The 20,935-nt window shown below is 54.2% G+C and overlaps 3 protein-coding genes and 1 non-coding gene across 9 annotated transcripts; 2 read left to right on the top strand and 2 right to left on the bottom strand.

The window, feature by feature from the left end:
• The first annotated feature begins 524 nt into the window (after positions 1–524).
• Positions 525–617, top strand: TRNAI-UAU (transfer RNA isoleucine (anticodon UAU)). Its single transcript is given in 2 exon segments — positions 525–562; positions 582–617. It is a non-coding gene; the product is annotated as a tRNA-Ile (tRNA).
• Positions 618–3,114: 2,497 nt separating this feature from the next.
• Positions 3,115–20,801, top strand: PAF1 (PAF1 homolog, Paf1/RNA polymerase II complex component). 5 transcript variants are annotated; one of them, XM_069549061.1, is made up of 15 exons: positions 3,115–3,301; positions 15,662–16,214; positions 16,743–16,772; positions 16,871–16,963; positions 17,272–17,393; positions 17,487–17,553; positions 17,638–17,739; positions 17,822–17,927; positions 18,022–18,090; positions 18,174–18,277; positions 18,363–18,479; positions 18,577–18,705; positions 19,879–19,984; positions 20,093–20,183; positions 20,257–20,801. In XM_069549061.1, exons 2-15 carry the CDS (start codon positions 16,168–16,170, stop codon positions 20,664–20,666), a joined length of 1,593 nt encoding a protein of 530 aa, XP_069405162.1. In that variant the 5' UTR covers positions 3,115–3,301; positions 15,662–16,167; the 3' UTR covers positions 20,667–20,801. The 5 variants fall into 5 exon arrangements, with proteins under 5 accessions (XP_069405162.1, XP_069405161.1, XP_069405160.1 ...); XM_069549060.1 differs by having other exon boundaries at positions 3,151–3,301; positions 15,327–16,214; XM_069549059.1 differs by lacking the exon at positions 3,115–3,301 and adding an exon at positions 8,340–8,425 and having other exon boundaries at positions 15,327–16,214.
• Positions 3,432–6,330, bottom strand: ZFP36 (ZFP36 ring finger protein). Its single transcript, XM_069549062.1, has 2 exons — positions 5,919–6,330; positions 3,432–5,071 (listed from the first exon to the last, which is right to left on the bottom strand). The coding sequence occupies exons 1-2, from the start codon at positions 5,940–5,942 to the stop codon at positions 4,118–4,120; spliced, it is 978 nt and encodes a 325-aa protein (XP_069405163.1). The 5' UTR covers positions 5,943–6,330; the 3' UTR covers positions 3,432–4,117.
• Positions 11,225–15,822, bottom strand: MED29 (mediator complex subunit 29). 2 transcript variants are annotated; one of them, XM_069549064.1, is made up of 5 exons: positions 15,387–15,822; positions 14,804–14,862; positions 14,443–14,527; positions 12,400–12,663; positions 11,225–11,948 (listed from the first exon to the last, which is right to left on the bottom strand). In XM_069549064.1, the coding sequence occupies exons 1-4, from the start codon at positions 15,600–15,602 to the stop codon at positions 12,421–12,423; spliced, it is 603 nt and encodes a 200-aa protein (XP_069405165.1). In that variant the 5' UTR covers positions 15,603–15,822; the 3' UTR covers positions 11,225–11,948; positions 12,400–12,420. The 2 variants fall into 2 exon arrangements, with proteins under 2 accessions (XP_069405165.1, XP_069405164.1); XM_069549063.1 differs by having other exon boundaries at positions 12,425–12,663; positions 15,387–15,790.
• Positions 20,802–20,935: the final 134 nt, after the last annotated feature.

Genomic DNA, 20,935 nt, shown 5'->3' with positions numbered 1-20,935 from the left:
CTTCGGGGTCTCTCAGGACGCGGTGCAGAATTTCGGACGGCTGGAGTCTGCAACTGTAGACCCCTCAGGCTTCGGGATGGCTGGCACCGGGAACTGGCGGCGGCGGCGGCGCCACATCTGTGGCTGGAGAGTCCGGTCCCAGCGGTGGGGCGGGGGGCTGTCGCCTGGGGCTTCCCCTCCCCCCCCGCCCGGGCTCATATCCTGTTCCCGCCCGCAGGGGGGAGGGGCCGCCTTCCGGCCGGCCAGCCCGCCAAGGGTTAAGACCCCTCCTCCCTGGATTCTGAATATTGATGAGAAGGCGGTCCCGGACAGGCTACACCCCCACATACCAAAAGCCTCGCAGACTTTTCCCTTTTACAGCAAGAGCCTTCCAGGCGTGAGAAGCCGGAACTGGTAACGCACTTTCTCCTATCGGCCAATCCAAAGATTCCTATTTGTATATGCAAAGTAGAGGCGGGGCTAGCCTCAAAGGTCACGTGGTCAGGAATGACTGAAGGACTCCGCGGCGCAGGGGTGCGGCCGAAGCTCCAGTGGCGCAATCGGTTAGCGCGCGGTACTTATATGGCAGTGCGAGCGGAGCGATGCCGAGGTTGTGAGTTCGATCCTCACCTGGAGCAGTTTTTGATTTTCTCTTACCGATTTATAAATTTATTCTTATTAATCAACCTAAACATTTCGATCGTCGGAATTTTTAGGCTGGAAAGAATCCTGGGACTCTGGTGAAAGATCAGTTAGGGAGTGTTTTCTATTGTGGGGATGTGCAGTTTTCGTCTTCGTCACCAGGGGGTGGTGTTGCCTCTTAGATGTCTGGGAATTTGGGTCTAAATCTCAGTTTAAGAATTTTGTAGATGTGTCAGGCAGTGTCAGTTCTCGGCAAACCATGTAAGTGACACTGTCTCTTTGTCCATCTTTTTCTATCTTGGATTTTCTTCTTCCAGTTTTATCGCGATATATATAATTGCTGTTAGTTCAAGGTGAACAAAATAATTTTAGATACATGTAAATTGTGAAATAATTACAATGTTTAATTAACATCAATTACCTCAGTTACTATCGTGTGTGTGTGTGTGTGTGTGTGTGTGTGTGTTGGAGTTCTCTCTCCTCGTTTCTGAATCGATTATTTTTTTCAATAAATTCTGAAGCTTGTGACCACTATGTGACTGGTTCCTGTTTGGGGTTTAGATGTGAGTGATACAGCAGTGACCAAGACAAAGTCCCTGCCTCTGAGGATTTGACACTCGAATGTGAAGGGTTGGGGGGGGCTGATTGCTATAAACCTAAGATCTAAGTAATTTTATATGTTAGGTGGTGATAATAAACATCATGGAAAAAGTAGAGCAAGGTAGGGAGGAAGGGGGTTGCAATAATAGTAGTCAGGGACCATCTCTGAGAAAACATTTGAGCAGAGACCTGAAGAAGGGGAGCAAGCTGTTGGGATACTTCGGGAAGTACAACAGAAACAGCCAGTGCAAAGGCCCTGTGGCTGAGGTGTACCAGCAAAAGCCATAATGACTAGAGCAAGAGTGACCAAAGATGAGAGCCAGGCTGTGTAGGCGATTAGGACTTAGGACTTTGGCATTACTGTGTTCTGACTGAGGTGTCATTATAGTTTCCCTTTGGTTGTTTAGCGGGGGAGTGGGGAAGAGACTGAAGCTACGGGCAGGTGGGGCCAGAGAGGAGTCAGGAGGGTGGGCTGTAACATCTCTTTAGAAAGTGAATCAGACAGGGTTGCTGTTGGTTTGGGTTGTGGCTTTGAGGGAAAAAAAGTCAAGAGGACCGGCTCTCTGCACTGGTAACTCGTGGCAGGTGCTGTTTTCTCAAACAAGGGTTTATTAGTTTATTTCCAAGGGGCAGAGTATCTGTTTTTTTGCAAAGGGAAGAACTCTTTGTGTTACTTCTTGTTCTTTTAGTGTCTGTATATATCTGCGTAGCTTGAGCTTCCTCTCCAACATTTCTAGGTTTCTGTCTCTCTTTCCCCAGCCCTTTCCCAAAACGGAGCGCGGGGATGGGAGGGCTTCGTGGGAGAGGAGATCAAAGGTTAGGGCCCACCAGTGGGCTACGGGAGAGGGCCAAGGAGTGAGAGGTCAAGGAGGCATGAGGATGGGAGGGGAAGAGACGAGCACTCTAGGAGGGAATGGGGTACGGCAGAAATGGGGTGAGGAGGGAGGTGGAACCAAGGGGAAGAAGAGTGTGGGCAGGGAGAGAGGAGTGGAGAGGAAAGGAAAGGGAGCGAGAAGAGGAAGGGAACTGGAAAGGAAGAGAACAGGGGATAGAGGACGGAGGATGGGGGCAAGAAGGAAAGGAAAGTAAAAAGAGGAAGGGGCGACAAGTGCTGGGGGGAGGGGAAGAACTGGAGAGGGTGGGGAAGTTGGGGAGGGGAAGGGTGGCGCAGGAGGGTCTGGCGAGGAGGAACTGAAAGGGGGGAGGAGGGGGGAGGTGGGAGAGGAGAGGGAAGATGGGGGAGAGGAAAACCAGGGGGTAAGCAGAGAAACAGGGGTCGAAGCGGGAGGAGGCCACGACGGAAGGGGGCGGGGCGCAGGCGCTGACGCTGGGCAGCTTCCGGGCTCGGAGCGCCGGGCTCCTCCGCCCCAGGGTGGTTCCCGCCGCCTCTTGCCTTGTATGGTCCGAGGACGCGGCCCTCCCGGGAGCCCCGCCCCGACCGAAACCCACCCTCCCGGGCCTCGCGATCGCCGACTCCCACCCCGCCTGGGGCGAGAGACCGCGAGTTTCCACGGCTCAGAAAAGTCGAGATTCCGCAATCCCGAGCCTCCCGAATCCCGACAGCCAAGATTTTGGTATTCGAGATTCAAGGGGCCCGGAAAGCCAGAGTCTGCAGTTGTGCGATTCTTCAAACGTTCTAGTGTTAGGTCTCCAGAAGACCAAGTCTGAGATTCCCCAGTGTTGAGATTCTAGAATCCTGAGGCTTTCAAGATGCCTTCCCCAAGATCCCGAAAACCTGCGTATCCCCACACTCTCCGGACCCCAGGACGCCCCGGCTTCCGAGACGACCCCTCCCCCACCCGCCGCGCCGGCCGCCTGCCTTCGCCCGCCCTGGGCTCGCGCCCCAGCACATTCCGTCCTCCCCACTCCGCCCCGCCCTCCTCCCTCGGCCCCGTGGGGACGGAAACATCTCGTCCCCGCCCGCGCCCTGCCGAGAGCTGGGTCGAGGAGTCGGGCAGGACAGGAGTTTCAGCGCCCCCCACGCCCCGGGAACTGGCTCTTCCGGCTCCTCTCGGGTGATCTCACCTGGCCCCGCCCTCTCAGGTGAACGGCTGGGCCCGGTGACGTCATTTCCTGCCAGGTAAGTGCCGCCAGCGCCTGGGCTCTGGGTAGGTTTGGAGCAGCTACCCGAGGCTGATTCCAGTTTCTAAAAAAGGCCACACCGTCCACCCCTCCCATCTTACTGCCTCAAGACCGCACAACAGCCGGGATTCCAATTTACACACAGATTTCTTTTATTTAAAAATTCCAGAAAACCACAAAAATAAATTTTTAACAATATATATTACTTAATATATTATAGTGTATACTTATAACAATAATTATTTCATCGTTTCCAATATTACAAAAAGAGGAAGAAAAATACAAGGGAAGCAGACGACCCAATATATATAAATACTATAAAATCTATTAGAATAAATAAAGTCGTCATAAATAAAGGGCCCAAAGGCGGGGGTGGGAGAGCCGGGCGTTGGCAATGGCTTTGGCTACTTGCTTTTGGAGGGAAGTTTGAGCACCAGGATTCCCTTTCAGGTGAGGCTCCAATCACCAGACACTGGAGCCTCAGGATCTAGGAAGTAACTGGAAGGGGGCATTGGGGGCTTATTATTCACAGCATTGGGCAGGGGTGAAGTTGAAGAGGCTTACTACCTCCCTCAAACTTGCTACATTTTTTTAAAAGACCCCATAAAACACTCCTTCCCAAACAGCCTGCACGCTGAGGACCTGCCCCAGCGCGGGGGTCAGGGGAGTGAGTTAATGCACTTTGGAAGGTGGGGAGAACTACATGATTACGAGTCCCTCAGTTCCCTACAGCCCCGGGACCCCTTGTGGAACCCACGCACAAGAGAAATGGCCCCCCTTAAGATCCAGCTGATCTGTACTAGGCAGGCACTTGTCACTCCGAAACGGAGATACGATTGAAGATGGGAAGTCGCCGAGGGGCGGCAGGTAGCTGAGGTGGCCCAAAAACCCCAGCCTCAAAGACAGGTGAGTCGGATCCCCCCAGGCTGCTGCCGCTGCTGGCATATTCGTCGGGATCAGATCCCAGGGAGTGTGCAGAAGGGCTCCGAGCTAGGCCACCCACGGGCCCCCAGACGCTGTTGGGGGTGGCCCTTCGGCAGGAAGGGCAACAGGCTGGGGTGGGGTCCCTTCGGGACACAGGTGTCCCGGGGGCAGCAGAGAAAGCAGAGGGTGAAAGTGGAAGGTCCCCGGGTGGCGGTGGTGGGGAGCTGGAGGGCGAGAAGGACCATGAGGGCACGGAAGGGCCTGCTAAGCTTGCTGGTGGTGGCGAGGTTCGGCGGCCCGAGGGCAGCCCTGAGAAACTGATGCTCTGGCGCAGCACATGGGGATGGCCGGGGGCAGCCAGGTCCTCGCTGGGGTTGTGGATGAAGTGGCAGCGCGAACCGTAGGGGCAGCGACCCTGGAGGTAGAACTTGTGGCAGAGCTCCGTCTTATACTTGGGGTGGCGACTGGGCTGGCGCAGCTCACCCAGGCCATGGGCAAACTGGCACTTGGCCCCATAGCGGCAGCGCCCGCTTTCTGAGAAGGTCCGACATAGTTCAGTCTTGTAGCGGGATGAGGTGGTGGGAGTCGCGGTAGGCGAGGTGGGTGAGGGCGACAGCTCCGAGCTGGGTCGAGGAGCCAGGGGCGCAAAGCCTGGGGGTGGGGGCACCCAGCCGCAGCTGCGACCCTCCACCAGGCTGGTGGAGCGGCCAGGCAGGCGGGCAGCGGCCTCAGGCAGGCTGGAGTCGGATGAGCTGAGGCTCCAGGGTCCCGAGGAAGCCCAGCTGGTGCTGGACTCAGTCTCTCCGAGGTCGGATGGCAGTTCAGGGCTCAGCGACAGGAGGCTCTGTGGAAACAACGATCGGTTAAGACACCGAAAATACAGGGTGACGCCCCGCCCCAGCTGCAGGGCAACCAAGGGCTTGCCAGTCCGGTTTGTGGGCTCCCGGCCTCAGCCCCACCCGCCCTAAGGGAAAAAAAAAAAAAAAACAACTCGGGTTCCGGATCTCAGGGATCCCGATTTGGAGGTTTATTCGCGATTTAAGCTCATCCCGAGGGACCCACTAATCTCGGCTCCCCCGGCTGGATCACAGGGGCCCTAAAGTCAGGACAGACTGCTGTTCTCCAATTTTTTAAGCCTCTGGGCCTCTCGGGATCTGACCCCGCTCATCGGTTTCTCCAATTTCACAAGTGGAACAGCGGGCAAAATTAAGCCAGGAGTCCGGATCTCTTCGGGTTTAGAGTTCCAAGATCCTCTGGGGCAGGGAGCGAAGAGACAGAAGTCAGCTCCCGCTCACCCTGAGACTCCAGCCCCAGAAACGCCTCCGCGCAAAACCGCGCCCTCAGCAACTACTCGGGTAATCCAGGTGTGGGGGCCATTTCCGCCTCAGACAGCCCCGGTCTGAGAAAAGTTCTCCAGCTTTCCATCTCCGAGGGCCACCCCACTCGTCTTGGGGCCGAGATCAGAAAGCCACAGGCTCCATTTTCATCCCCAGAGGATCACACTGATCTGATCCGGGAGGCAGGAACCCCGGGCCGGTGTGAAGCGCTAAGGAGTTCCAGTTTGAGAAGGGAAACCGGTGCGGGGAGGGCGGGTCCGGGGCAGGAATTTGTTTGCGGCCCTAGAAAGCCCTGGTTTGAGAAGGGAGTCAGGTGTTGCGGACGTCGGGGTGCCGATCGGTTGGGGGGCTCACCTTGTAGATGGCGGCGAGATCCATGGCGGCGCAGATGGCCGAAGGATGTAGAGCCGACGGAAAGTGGGAGCGCTGAAGTCACGCTGCGGTGGAGTGGAAGAGCCGCCACTTTTATTCGACCAGAGGGGAGGCGGGGCCAAGGGGAGTTGGCCCCGGGAGGGCGGGGCGAGGAGGGGCGCTTCCCGGACGCGCGCCCCCAGCGCAGCACGGCCGGCCCGAGTTCGGAGCCCTTCCGCCTGGATCCCGGCCCGAATTCTCCTGAGCGGGGCCCGCGGGCGGTCGCGACCCCGCGGGGAGTGCGTGAGGTGGGGGGTGGGGGTGTCGGCCCAGTTTTCAAGGCTGGAGACTGAGGCGCGGAGAAGGGAACCGGGACGGAGGTGGGGGCAGGGCTCCCGGGGGAATTGACAAGGGCAGAGGCGGAGAGGGCGTGCGCGCGCGACACTGATCGACAGGGGCGGGGAGAGGCGAACCGAGAGCAAGAGAGAAATGGAGGGACGCAAAGAGAAAAACATGGGGACACACACACACGGGGGGGAGCTACGCACACAGGGAGACATGCACAGAGGGGGGGAGACAGGGTGAGGAGAGGAGGGGAGGTGGGAAGGCAGAGCTTGAAAAGAGACGAAGACAGTCCCCAAAGAGACAAATTCAGAGGGAGAAGCGGGAGGGAGGGAGAGTCGTACAAACAGAGAAGGGGCGAAAACTGGAAGAAACAAACATCCACAGACAGAAATCCGCAGGAGCAAAACAGTGAGAGAAAAGCCTCCCCAATCCTGGACGGTCTTGCTCCCGAACTGCCCAGATCCTGAGACCTGGACCGCCCTCTTTGCTCCCATTCACGAGGATTGGGGGTGAGGTGGGGTCCCACACACCTGGTGAGGTTGGAAAGGGGCCTCATTTCCCAAATACAGGACCGCTGTGTCCTCTCACCCTCACACAAATAATGGCGCTTCTGATGGCTTCCTCTGGGCTAGGCACAATTGCAGAAAGTGTCTTACATACATTAACCCAAGGAGGTATTATGCCCATTTTAAACACAGGGAAACCCAGGCATGAAGAGGCCAAGTTATTGTTAGTGAATGGCATTAGCTTAATACCAGGGCCTTAAATCATATTAAAGGGAGTTTGCACTCAAGAAAACTCAAGATTGGAAAGGGGGAGATCTTTTATTATGATGGAGGGTTTCTTTGCTGGAAAGCTGTCTCAAATGGAAGAAATGGATCATCCCCAACTGATGGTCGGATGGGACTCTCATAAAGGGATGTGCCTTGAAAGAACTCTGCGTTTGCAGAAATCACTCCCCTCATTGACAAGTCTTTTATTGTAAAGGAGTTGCCCTGAGTGATGCTCTCTTAAGATATGGTAAAAACACTAATTTTTAAAGGGGGTCTCCAGAGCTGGCTGCCCTGACTGAAAATACGGTGGTAGAAATAAATCATTGCCACGGAGTGCAGTTATTATGGTGGAAAGTTCATTCTTGCAGGTTGTGACTGCGGACTGCGGGCTTGTATTGAGGTGGGGAGATTCTGCTAGGCACGCTGATCTGCTCGTCCGACAGAGCACGGGGGAATCCCTGGTGCGGCGCTTTCTCGGGCCGAGGGGCCTTCCCGGCCGGTCCCGTGAGCTGGGCGGCTGCGGGCGGCTCTGGCACGGTTGCAGCCTCCCTCTCGCCAGTGACTCACTCGCAAGGGGCGGGGGAGGGGGGCTTCCTGGAAGCCGTGACGAGGAGGCTCGACCCGGACGCCCGGGTTCCTCTCTGTAACCAGGGTTTTGGTCGCCTGTAAACAGAGGCTTGAGGACTACGGGAAAAGGGGGGAAAAGGGAGATGCCCGGCACCCGCCGCCCAGTTGGGCTCCAAATCCCTGTGCCGGTAGTAGGACTAAGGGGCGGGAGAACGAGAGGTGGCAGGCATTCTGGGGTTCCTAAGGGCCGGCTCGGCTCTGGCCGCGATCCGGGAGGAGGGAATACCAGTTTCGATTCCCTGGAGACGGGGAGCAGTTCCCATTCCTGAGTCAGGCTGACCCCCTCCCCTCTCCCATCTGCTGAGTCATCGGCCCAAGGGCCAGGGCGCTTCGGATTGGGAGATTCTCAAAGAGACTGGAAGGGGCTTTGCGCGCCGAAGGACTGCGCACCCATCGAAACACTAACAGGGGCGGGGGTACTGAGAATCCCGGCCTTTGCCCCTTCTTGCTTAGATCAAGGGGTTCGGGTTTCCAAGCCGCCTCCTCGCTCAGACCCAGGACACCCGGCTCCCAGGCCGTGGCTTCACCAGACTCAGGAGTCCTGGCTCCCAGCTACCCTGTCTCTCAAACGAAGGAGTCCGAGCCCCCCCAACCCCTCTCTCTCTGATTGAGGAGCCAGGCTCCCATCCCCCGCTCCACCCCGTCCAGGCCTCAGGAGTCCCAGCTCAGGAGGAAGTTCAGAGCAGGACTCCGCCCAGCTCCCCACGTAGCCAGCGGGAAAATCCGTGGCCTCGGCGAAAGCCGGGAATCCCCTCTGGAATGACGGTGGGGAAGGGGATGGCCGGGGTCCCCCGCGGGGCGCAGGGGGGCAGGTCCGGGACGGGCTGGCTGGGGGGAAAGGGGCGGAAACCAGAGAGGCTAAAAATATAGCGAGCGCTTCCGGCCTAGGGGGAGGGGAATGGAGAGCAGAGTTTCCAGAAAAACAAGCGGGGACGGGAAACGCGGGGGTGTGAGAGCCGGCGCGAGTGCGCGGGCGAGGTGGGGACTGTGTACGCGCTGCACGTGTGACCTGGGCCCGTGTGCTCCTGGCGTGACTGACTGGCGGGAGCCGTGTGCGCAGCTGCGCGGGCCCAGCGGCTGGTGTGCCGTGCGGTGCGTGTGGACCGCGTGAGCGCCGCATGTGCAAAGGGGGGCTGCCCTGGAGCGCCTGGGTGTGTGGTGGGGCAAGTAGGTGTGGGACACAAATGAGCCCACTGTCCTATGTCAAGGCCGTGTCCTTACAACCCTCTGACACCGCTCTGAGAATAAACACGGGAAACCGCCTCTGCCTGTGTGACCATACTGTGTTGACACTCACCATCGCTGGGTGAGGGAGTATGTACTCAAACGTAACTGCCTTTGAAGTGGCATCCCATGAGAACTTGTGACTTCCATACCTACCTGCACATCTGTGTGTAGCTCTGAACCACCATGGGATCTGGAGTGACTAAGAGCTGGGAACTCCTTGAGGGAGGCCGCTGAGGGTGACTGTGTGTCCTTGAGGGTGATGAGGAGCTGTGAGCACACAGCTTGGGAGCTGAGGGTGTGTGTGAGAGCCTGTGTGGCTCTAGGTGGCTTAGCTGTGTTCAAGACCTCTGGAACTGTGTTGTTATCAGGTATGTGAATACTGTTCCTGTGTTTGTGTCCTTGGGGTGTAGCTGAAAACACCCAGGAGGCCAAGTGTCTGGAAGCAGTTCCTCTGTGGCCAGGTCACAAGGCAGTGAAACTGGTGAACTTTGGTCCCTGACGTCTGCAGCGCATGATGGGAGGGTGGCTGGCGCACTCCTGCTCCTCTTGGTGGCCTTCCTGGGCAGAGCAGGGGCAAAAAGGCAGGCACACTTGAACCTGAGAAGCCTTATCTAAAGCCAGCCTCACTGCTTTTGATAACGTTGAGCTGAGGACAGGGCTGAGTCAGCTGGTGATGGGCAAAGTCTGAGATGGGGTAGGAGATAGCGGCTTAAGTGGTAGTTAGACGGTTGTTTATGTATTCATATGGTTGGATTGTTCTTTGAGTCTGTCTGTGGGACTGTATCTGGGACCGAGACAACCATGATTGCAGGATGGCGGGTCACGCTGTTCTCTACTAGAGAAGAGGGGTTGTGTGCCTGTTTCTCCTGGTCTGGTTTGCCCTGTGCAGTTGTGCATCTCATGTACACCCTTCCCTGGAGTGGGTGGTTGTGCACCAGGCTGTACAGTTTTCCTCTGGGCCTGCTAATCCAGTAAGAACCTTCACTAAGGTCCTCTTCTACCCTGCCTCTTCACTGTGGTCCTGGCATCCACGTTATTCCATCAATGCACCAGCACAGCTCTGCCACAGGCAGGGCCTTGCATTTGTTCCCTCTGGAATGTCCAGGACTTATTCCCTCTCCTTTAAGTTCACTCCAGTACTGCCTTCTCAGGGAGGCCTTCATGACCCGGGTCAAGGATTAGAAAAGGTTTAAAAATAACCTTGTTATCCATTTAACAAATAATAAATACATCCATGGGGTCACAAAGAGTTGGACACAACTGAGCAACTGAACCAACAAAATACATGTACCATCCATTTACCCCCCCAACCTAAACTCTCAAACTTTCATGTTTTCCAATAAAGTAACATAATTCTCCATGTGCAAACCTTACCCCTTTAGATCTATTCCTAACACTACCCTCCACCCCCACCCCCCCTTCTACTTCTGGTCTCTTTTCTTTCTTAGAACTTCTCACTGCTTGACACTCTGTGTTTTACTTTATCATACTTAACTGTCACTAAAATATCAGCTCCAGCATGGCAGGGATCTTTGGTTCACACTATACAGGGCTTGGCCCCAAACAGACACACAGCAAATGCGTGTTGCATGGACTCAGCTTCCCGGTGCACAATTCCCACCGTGTGTGCTGCTGAACTGCACATCCCTCACCCGACTGCCCACCAGGTGTCTCTCGTCTGTCTGCTGGGATGTGGTTTTCGGCACTGCTGGGTCCGGGGTCAGGGCTGCTGGGATGTCCTGCCCCCATCTGTGTGTGATGCTGTGTTGATGCCACCTCACAGGGCCAGCTGTGCCTCATGAGTGTGGGCCTGTGGACTGTGTGCTATGTGCCCCCAGGCTGGAAGCCAACAGGCTCTCGGGGAAAGAGTGTTGTAGGCAGATAATTGTTATCATGTTAGGTGGAACAGGGACTTTGTTTTTGTGTTGATTTGGAGATTAAGTGTGGTTAAGGAGATGTGTAGGGGTGCCAAACTGACAAGGTTATGATGGTCAGTTTTATTTGTCAACTTGGCTAGGCTATAGCCGCCAGTTATTTAATCTAGATGAGGCTGTGAAGGAATTTTGTGGATGTGATTCGAGTCTATAATCAGTTGATTTTAAGCAGATTATCCTAGATGTGGGGAGTCACATGGGTGGGGGACTGATCTAGTCAGATAAATGGGCAGAGCTGTGGCTTCCTCTCAGAAGAAATTCTCCCTGTGGAGAGCAGCTTCAGCTTGTGCCTGAGAGGTCTTCTACCCTGCCTGGAGCTTGCCCTGTGTGCCTGGTACTTCAAGGAAGGCCAGGGAGAAAGGGAAGGAACTGCTGGGATGTATAAACACACACACACAAGAGCTGGCCATTTCCCAGAACTTCATTGTGGGGAGTTGGGTGCTGCGTGATTTGCAGGGCTCCATGGTCCCAGGTGTTCTGCAATGATGTGGGGTCCAGGACAGCAGACTTCTGGGCGATGCCATGGGAACCAGGGTACAGAAGGTTCTGGGTGGGGCCATCCGTCCCCCAACCAGGCTGAGTCACTTGGGCCTTTCACACCCCACCAGCTGGGGCTGAGCTGGTAGCTCCGCCCTATACTTGCCCAGGCCTGACGGCCATGGCTGAGCTCCCTGAAGCTGCCTCTTGGGGAAGTGGGGAGCCCGGTGGGGCACACTCTTCCTGAAGCCTCCTCCTCAAGGTCTGCTTCCCGGAGCTGAGGCCAAGGTGCCTAGGTTCTTCCCCAGGACTGATGATTCATCCCTGCTGGGGCCTTTTCACTTCTCCTTTGGGGCTAAAAATACAGGGCTTCACCGCGGATTGCATAACACCCCTTGTTTGAGTGCTGCTGACGCAGGCCCTGGGTATGGGGGGGGGAGGGGGGGGGAGCACGCACGCTGGTTGCTCCCCGACTGGGACTGGGCATGCTGTCAGGGCCCAGACCTTCCACTTCCCTTTTTTGGGTCAAGCAGACTGGGGGTTGAGCTGACATGAGAGGTGCTGGGGATTGCTGGGTGTGGCTATGGCCCCTGGAAACGAAGCTCCTTCTAGCCCCAGGTGACCCTGGGGTTCTGTCTTCCATTCTGGCCCTGTGCATAGACACAGAATCCCAGTTAGGAGCTGGGGACAGTCCCAATTAGCAAAGGAGCACTGGGCAAGAGATGGTCAGAGACAGGGAGATGGGAACAAAAGGAGATCGAATGACACCAAGAGAAACAGCTAGGAAAAGGAGCAGACACAGAGCCACCCCCCAAACTGGGACAGAATCAAGAATGGACTGAGGGAGAGGGGCCCAGACAGGACTCCACAACTAGGCTAGGTAGGGGGAGACCCCCTGGAAGAGATCACCAAGGGGCACAATCCAAAGTCCACCCTCAGCCAAGGATGAGAAGGCAGCCCACAGAGGCAAGGCCCCGCCCTGCGCACGCCTTGCTGGCCTCTGCTGCCCCCTGCTGGCGCCGGCCACAGTGTTCAGGCAGGAAGAAAAGCCAGAGACAAAGCTGCTTTGAAGCCACTCTTCATTCCCTCCCTGTCCCTTACCCCACTCCCAGCCCTGATGGCTCACAGGGTGCCTCCAGGGCCCGTAGGTGGTGCAGGTGTCTTGCCTGTGACCTTGTTGGCACAGTCCAGCAGGGCAGTGTGAATGTCCTTGGCACAGGCAATCTGGGCTTTGATGACTGCCAGGTACTGCGGGTAGGGCAGGCTGTCAGGCTGGACGGCATCAGGCTTGGTGGCTGTGGGCACCAATGTTGGAGAGTGCTTGGCACTGTCGCAGCTCTGTGACAGACACTCATGTGCCAGGCGCTGTGGACAGGCAAGCAAAGTGCAGTATTAGCCTCACTCCGGGTACTGCCAATCCCACCCCAAGGGCCAGCCTAGGGTAGGCTTTTCAGCCTCTGAAATCCTGGGGTCTTGGGGTCAGAACTTGGCCCTGTCACTCACTTGCTGGGTGACCTCAAGCATGTGGCTTCTCCTCTCTGGGCCTGTTAACTCCTTTGGAAAATGGGTTTGATAAGTACTTCTGCTACCTCATAAAACGAGAATGGTGAGCGCAGTGTGTGAGACACAGGCATAGGTCCTAGCAAGTTATTTAAGTGCCAGTTGATGGATGTCAACTACTATTATTGTGACTCTCCTAACCCTAGGCTTGGCATCGACACTAGCTTCTCTGGTGGCACCTGCCCCTCCTAGTTTTCCTTCTGCTTCTCTGGCTGGTTCTTCTAGATGCTTGTTAAACTACCTACGCCTTAAGTGTGGCAATTCCTGAATCCTGTCTCCTCCTCTCATTCTCATGCCCTCTAGGAGGTGTTTCACCCACATACACACCACTCTGCTCTGAACTCTGCACTGATGTGCCCACTTGCCCTAAAATTCCAGAGCTCCTATACTCTGCCCCCCAAACCACTCCCCTTCCTGGGTCCCTGTCTCAGGGAGGGTTCTACCATCCAAACCAGACCCCTGGGCCTCATCTTGGAGACTCCTCCCACAGCCCATCAGTCCCACTGCCCAGGCACAAAGCCTTCTGACTATCTCTCCCACCTGCCCTTCCCCACTTCCTTAGGACCCCGCCCTGGTGAAACCTAGTGGCTCTTGAATCCTGCCATGGGCCCCCAGCCTCCACTCTAAGCCCCTCGAACCCATCCCTCATTTGGCGACCAGAGGCATACCCCTAAAAAAACAAATGGGTTGATGTTTTTCCTTGCTTGAAACCCTCCATTGGCTCCCTAGCAACCTCCCGGCTATATTCAAAATCCAACAAGCCCCAGTGCCTACCATACCTCAGCCAGACTGAATTTCATGACATTCTTAAAGGGAACTTAAAGCAGAAGCTGTTCCTCTTGGTTGGAACATCTTTCTACCACTACGAAGCTCCTCAAACTGCCTTTTCCTTTAAAATCCAGTCCAAAATGATGATGACGCTATAAGATAAAACATCTGCCACTTGTCTAATACCATGTTAAATGCTTTACATGCAAGATCTTGCATGTAAAGAGTCCTTCCCCAAAATCCATTTTTCAAAGGAGGAATCCAAGGTTCAGAGGTAGGGACTGGTGGTCCCTCTGACTCCAAAGGCTGTGCTCTGAGCCATCGGCCCTCCTCTCAACTTCTGCCCTTCTTCCCTTTTGGTTCCAGCCTTGGCTCAGATGTGCTCTCTACTAGTAGTCTATCCTGAGCCACTTCCTCCCTAGACCCACCCTAGGTGGGGTCAGATGCCATCTCTGGATGTCTACAGCCCCCTTATTTTAACCTTGCCCCCTCTGCCTGCCCCTCACCCCCACATCCCAGCCCTGAGCCTTCTGCCCGTTTTCCCCTTCATGGTCTTCCATGTCTTGAGCTTCTCCTGTCTGAGCCCTGACTCTCTGAGCTATCACTGCTGGAGGATATATTTGTCACCCACTGAACTGGAAGCTCTGTGAAGGCAAGGACTGGGCAACTTTCTGTCCCCAGTATCAGGTGCAGTATCCACACAGGTCTGGGCCATAGGAGGTGCTCAGTGAGCATGTGTCAACTGACTGAATGAAGGTTTCTGAAGCACAGGAACTGAGGTAGTTGTGGTCACCCGGTGGCTAGGAGGCCCCTTACCAGGCAGAGCTCTAGCTGGTCACAAAGTGCATAGAACTCTTCCAGACACTTGTCAAAGCGCTGAATGGGTCCATCGCTGCTCTTTCTACAGTCCAGGAGAAGAAGATGGGAGATGGATTTCCAGTCTCTGGGACAAAGTGACTACCCAACCAAGTATCCATCAGAAAACGAGGTATAGGCCCAGGAGACCCAAAGCAAGACCTAGGGGACAGATGATAGTAGAAGGGGCAAAAAGGGCAAGGCCAGGGGGTAGGGAGTACGCTTCAAAATAAAGAGAAAGGAGGGATGGGTGGGGTACAAGGGGGATGTTTTTGAGACTAGGATGGAGATACTGATATCCTGGAGAAAGGGGAGTACTCACTGCCCATTGTCAATGTTAGTGTTCTGAATCAGGTTCTGGGCTGCAACCTTCATCAAGGTCTAAAGAGGGAAAGGAAAAAAAAAGGTGTGGGAGATGAAGAAACAGAAGAGGACACTTTTGATAGATCTTCACTCTTCCTTAAGATACAGCCAACCTCAGGCCTCCTCTTGTTAATTCTCCTCCTATCACTGCAGAGTAATTTCAACTTCCATACCTTTACAGCAATTACTATCTATATTATTCCAGAGGCCCGCTTTCTCTTGCCAGTAATTTCCCAGACATACCTTAGGGTCCTCCCTCACCCACCAATCACGGTCAGTCAAGGCTAGTCCTTTCCTCAGGCTTTAACGTCCAGAGCTAAGTTTTTTCTTTAAATTCCCTCCAAGTCAAATTCCGGTCAGTCTCAAACTCAAGATTCTCTCTGATCCCACCTTACACTGTCAATCCACAGAACTTCGCTTTGGCATCACGAAGACAGTCTCATTCCTCTTTCCTTCTTAACGCTTCTTTTGCTCTCTCCCAGACTAAACAATCCCTCCGCCTACCTCCCGATGGCAAAGAGCCAAATCTCCCAACCCATCACCTGTAGACTCTCCTTCAGCTGCGGGATGAGCATCTTATAGCGCTGCACAGGATCGAAGTCCTGTTGCTGTTGCTGCAAAAGCCCGCTCTGGGCAGGTCCCACAAGTTGTGCTGGTGGTTGTGGCTGCTGCTGGGGGCCCGACCCACCAGCTGAACCCGGACCCGACACACTGGCAGTAGAAGAAGTCGCTGAAGCTTGCTGTTGGGATGCAGCCATCTTCTTCGCCTCGCGCACCGGAAATGCGTCACAAGTGCGTCTCCCCGTTTTCTTTTTAGCGTCTTCGTCTCTGGGCCATGTTTGCTGATTAGCTCCGCCTCCCAGACAATACAATCAATGAGAGGAAAGAACCCACCCTCCAACTCGTGACTCTCAAATCCGACGGCTACAATAAGACGTCGATAAACCAATCACGAGAGGCTCTTTCCGCCTCGCTCCAGCCTTTGCACAGTCGCTGGCCAATCCGGGTGTGGATCCAATCAGACTCTATTTCCCAGAAGACCTAGCGGGCTGAGGCGACCTGCGGTCCTCAGAGTCTTGGCGGCAGTTGGTGGAGACGGACCTGTAGGGCAGTCCTTGGCGTTGTTAGCGCGTTTACCTGAGTACTACGTAGTACTCCAGTGTTCCGGGAACTCTTCTCACCAGCCCACCTCACTCCGGCCCTATCCGTGAGGAGAGCGGTGCCAGCCCGAGCCCTGCCTGGGATTGGGCGCCCGCCGAAGTCGGCACGCCGTTTGCCGTGGCTCTGTGAGGCTCTTGTCAGGATTGCCCTCGCCTCATCGCCATGGCGCCCACTATCCAGACCCAGGCCCAGCGCGAGGATGGCCACAGGTAGGCACTCCGCCACCTTACTGTACCGCTTTTCTCTAGGTCTGGGTGGGCGTCAGCGAGATGAGAGGGTCAGGTGGGTTTGTCAGTCTACAACCTTGCCAGCTCCCCAGGTCTGCCCGTGTCGTCACGGAGCGCACACCCGCTCAGGGGGGCGGGTCCCGGACGTGGTGTTCCCTAGCTCCCCCCACACCTTCCCTGCCATTTCTGGAATTAAGCTGTTGAGGATTGAGTTTTTAACTCTTCCAGTCAAGCGTTTGGAGACCCCTTTCCCCAAAAAACAATTATTTTACTCTCTTATGAAAGTATTTGAAGACGTGTCCTTGAAAAGGGATTTAAAAACATTTAGGGACACTGTCTCTAAGAGGCATACTTGACTCCCTCTGTTAGAGTACTTGAGGTACCGCTACCAAGAGGAATTATCATTTGTCACCCTCTTCTTCCCTTTTAAAAGCTTGGAAAAGCCCCCTTCGCTCTCCTGTCTATCCTGTTCTTACCATCTTTTGTCATCGTCTCTCTTTTACCCACCAGGCCCAATTCTCACCGGACTTTGCCTGAGAGGTGAGCTCCATCGTGTTTCCCCAGGATGGGTGGGCCAAGTAGGGCTGGGCGCAGAGGTGGGGCAGCAGGAGCCAGGTTTTGAGCCACTGTGTTCCCAGGTCTGGAGTGGTCTGCCGAGTCAAGTACTGCAATAGCCTCCCTGACATCCCCTTTGACCCGAAGTTCATCACCTATCCCTTCGACCAGAACAGGTGAGACTAAGAATGGGTCTTTGGGAAACACCTTAGAATGTGAGATCCTTGAGGGTAGGGACTGCCTTTTCTGACAGTTCAGGGCACAGAATGGTACTTAACCTGTAATAGTAGGTGTGCCATAGGTGTCTGTTAAGAAGCAAGCAGTATCCAAGTCTCTTTACACTTAAGAGCTGCTAGCCTCCTGATTCCAACGTGGTTTTTTCATTCTGAATTCCTCCCTGGAGTACCTTAGCCTCTAGGAAGCTGGGCTGTGAGGGGTAAGGCTGGAATCAGGAAACAATAATGGGCATATTTTCCCTACCCAGGTTTGTTCAGTACAAAGCAACTTCCCTGGAAAAACAGCACAAACATGATCTCTTGACTGAGCCAGACCTGGGAGTTACCATTGACCTCATCAACCCTGATACCTACCGCATCGACCCCAATGGTGTGTTGGGAGACAGGGAGGGCCTGCTCTAGGCTAGCGAGGGCCAGCTCTGGGCCTCCCTCAGAGTCCTCCTCTCACCTTGCTTTTTTCTAGTACTCCTAGACCCAGCTGATGAGAAGCTTCTGGAAGAGGAGATTCAGGCCCCCACCAGTTCCAAGAGGTGAGGGGGTGCTGAGTGGGGACTTAGGACTGGTGCTGATGGGAAGGCAGTGGGGTCCTGAGGTGCCTGATTCTCCCACTCCAGATCCCAGCAGCATGCGAAGGTGGTGCCATGGATGCGGAAGACAGAGTACATCTCCACTGAGTTCAACCGTTATGGCATTTCCAATGAAAAGCCTGAGGTCAAGTAAGTTAGGGAGGGTAGAGAGGGAAGGTGGAGATTTCAGGTATGTCCAGTTACCTCTAAATGTTTCTCTCTTTCTCCTCAGGATTGGGGTTTCTGTGAAGCAGCAATTCACTGAGGAGGAAATATACAAAGACAGGGATAGCCAGATTACAGCTATCGAGAAGACTTTTGAGGATGCCCAGAAATCTGTAATTGAAGGACTGGGATAGAGGAAGGGGGGATAAAGCTGTGGCTCCAGAACACTTTGTACTTTTTCTTACCCTGCTTTTTTGCCTCTGCCAGATCTCCCAGCATTATAGCAAGCCCCGAGTGACACCAGTGGAGGTCATGCCTGTCTTTCCAGATTTTAAGGTCAGATCCAGGGCAGGGGGCAGAGAGGGACAGCCTGCCATCTCTGTCTATCCTAGTCTAACCCCAGTGCCTCCATCCCCCAGATGTGGATCAACCCTTGCGCTCAGGTAATCTTTGACTCAGACCCCGCCCCCAAGGACACAAGTGGTGCAGCTGCACTGGAGATGATGTCTCAGGCCATGATCAGGTGAGTGGCCCTGCTGTCCACCTCGGCCTGCTTTTCATTGATTCTGTCCTCACTCAGTATTCACTGCTCTTTCCCCCTCAAACAGGGGCATGATGGATGAGGAAGGGAACCAGTTTGTGGCTTACTTTCTGCCTGTGGAGGAAACACTGAAGAAACGAAAGCGGGACCAGGAAGAGGAGATGGATTATGCACCAGATGATGTGTACGTGGGTTGGGGTTAGGTTTTAGGTATTGAGAAGTGTCTCCTTTTCTCCCTCATAGGGAAGAAATGGGGCTGACCCTGTCCCCTTCATCCTCAGGTATGACTACAAGATTGCTCGAGAGTACAACTGGAATGTGAAGAACAAGGCTAGCAAGGGTTATGAGGAAAACTACTTCTTTATCTTCCGAGAGGGTGATGGTGTTTACTACAATGAATTGGAGACCAGGTACTCAGCACAATCCTACCTCACTCAGATTAGCTTGGGCTTGTGCTTCAGAATCAGGATCTTGGGGTGTACAAAAAGAGCCACCTTGGAGGTCATTTGTATCTAGGGATTTGCCACGTGCATTTATAAGAGTGGAAGCCTATAAAGCTGGAGCCGGTTCTAACACAAGAACCCAGAAGAAAAATCTCTACCTAATACTGGAGATATTTGGAGCTTTCATGTAAGAGTAGGACTGCTAAGTTGTAAACATAGCTAAAATATGGAATAATATGTAAAATTTAATGTTTTAAATAAATGAAATGCTAGATACCCAAGTTCAAAAAACATGACCCCTAAACTTCCCTGATGGTTACAAGTTTACTGCTGTGCTGGGACCCTTGGTATAAAGGTTGGGAAAGAGTGACCTTGAGTTTCTGTTTAAAGCAGAGATCACAAATTCTGATCCCATTAAGCCAGGCAAAAAATGTAAAGTGCACAGTAGGCTGTTGGGGTCTAGGTGATCTGGAGCCCTTGGCAACCTTCAAGAACACCATGACCCAGCATAGCAAAGGGCTCCAACCCACTGCTGCTGTTTTGGGGGGGTGGGGATCAGAGGCCCAGTGGAGTCATAGAATCTTATTTTCTAAAAGCCAGAAATCCAGATTCTCTTTTTAAGTGTTGGTATCTAATTCACATTAAAATCTACTTTATACATTTATGTGTTTATGTAAAGGACATACATATACACATATATAAAGTACAAGGCATTCAAACTGATACCTTTGGAGCTATCTATTCTCTTGCCTGTGAAAGTGAAGTTGCTCAGTCATGTCCGACTCTACTACCCCATGGACTGTAGCCTGCTAGGCTCCTGCGTCCATGGGATTCTCCAGGCCAGAATACTGGAGTGGGTTGCCATTTCCTTCTCGAGGGGATCTTCCCGACACAGGGATCGAACTCCAGGTCTCCTGCACTGCAGGCAGACTCTTTACCATTTGAGCCACAAGGGGCTCCTTTTTTTCTTGCCTGTCCCCTACCCCAAATTTAGTTTCCCTTATTCAGTCTGTATTTATTCTGGTCTTTTCTGGGCTAGGTATAAATGAGTAAAGATGAGTAAGAACCAAGTTAGACCAGATTCCCCACAGGGGTCTTTAACTGAATCTCATGTACTTCTCCCCAATTCTACCACTGCAGGGTTCGCCTGAGTAAGCGCCGAGCCAAGGCCGGGGTTCAGTCAGGTACCAATGCACTGCTTGTGGTCAAACACCGGGACATGAATGAGAAGGAATTAGAAGCCCAGGTAACAGGCACCACTGACCCTGGTCTCCCATGGGGAGGGTGGTAGTTGGTAGAGTGGCACAGGAACCAGATTGAACCTTCTCCTTCCCCTCAACTGTCCTGCTTCCAGGAGGCACGGAAGGCTCAGCTGGAGAACCATGAACCCGAGGAGGAAGAAGAGGAGGAAATGGAGACAGAAGAGAAAGAAGCTGGGGGCTCAGGTAAAGCTGGACAGACCGAACTCTGACTCCGGGTGGGTGGGGAACTTGGGTCTCACTTCTTGCTCCCTTGCAGATGAGGAACGAGAGAAGGGCAGCAGCAGTGAGAAGGAAGGCAGCGAGGATGAGCGCTCTGGCAGTGAGAGTGAACGGGAGGAAGGTGACAGAGATGAGGCGAGTGACAAGAGTGGCAGCGGCGAGGATGAAAGCAGTGAGGATGAGGCCCGGGCCGCCAGAGACAAAGAGGAGATCTTCGGCAGTGATGCTGATTCGGAGGATGATGCTGACTCTGATGATGAGGACAGAGGACGGGCTCGTGGCAGTGACAATGACTCAGACAGTGGCAGCGATGGGGGTGGCCAGCGGAGCCGGAGCCGGAGCCGGAGCGCCAGTCCCTTCCCCAGTGGCAGTGAGCATTCCGCTCAGGAGGATGGCAGTGAAGCTGCAGCTTCTGATTCCAGTGAAGCTGACAGCGGCAGTGACTGAGTCCCGAGCCTTCAGCCCTGGCGCAGATAGTTATTTTGTGCAGGAGGGCACTTTTCGAGTGGTCTCTTTGTGAGCCTATTGCTTTGTTTTCACCTCCTCCAAACCTTTGCTGTTAATAAAGCCAGCTTCTCTTTATTTCCCCTCCCAGGCACCATGGTCTCATTCTGCCTGCCCCACACAGAACCCCCCTGAACCACCCCAGGTGCTTAAGGCACAAAAGCAAAGGCCACAAAGGCAGGGTCACTGTTTTTCAGGAAATGTAGCATAAC

Source organism: Ovis canadensis, chromosome 14 (genome assembly GCF_042477335.2).
Source record: "Ovis canadensis isolate MfBH-ARS-UI-01 breed Bighorn chromosome 14, ARS-UI_OviCan_v2, whole genome shotgun sequence".
Taxonomy (NCBI): Eukaryota; Metazoa; Chordata; class Mammalia; order Artiodactyla; family Bovidae; genus Ovis; species Ovis canadensis.
This window is presented reverse-complemented; position numbering and strand designations above follow the sequence as displayed.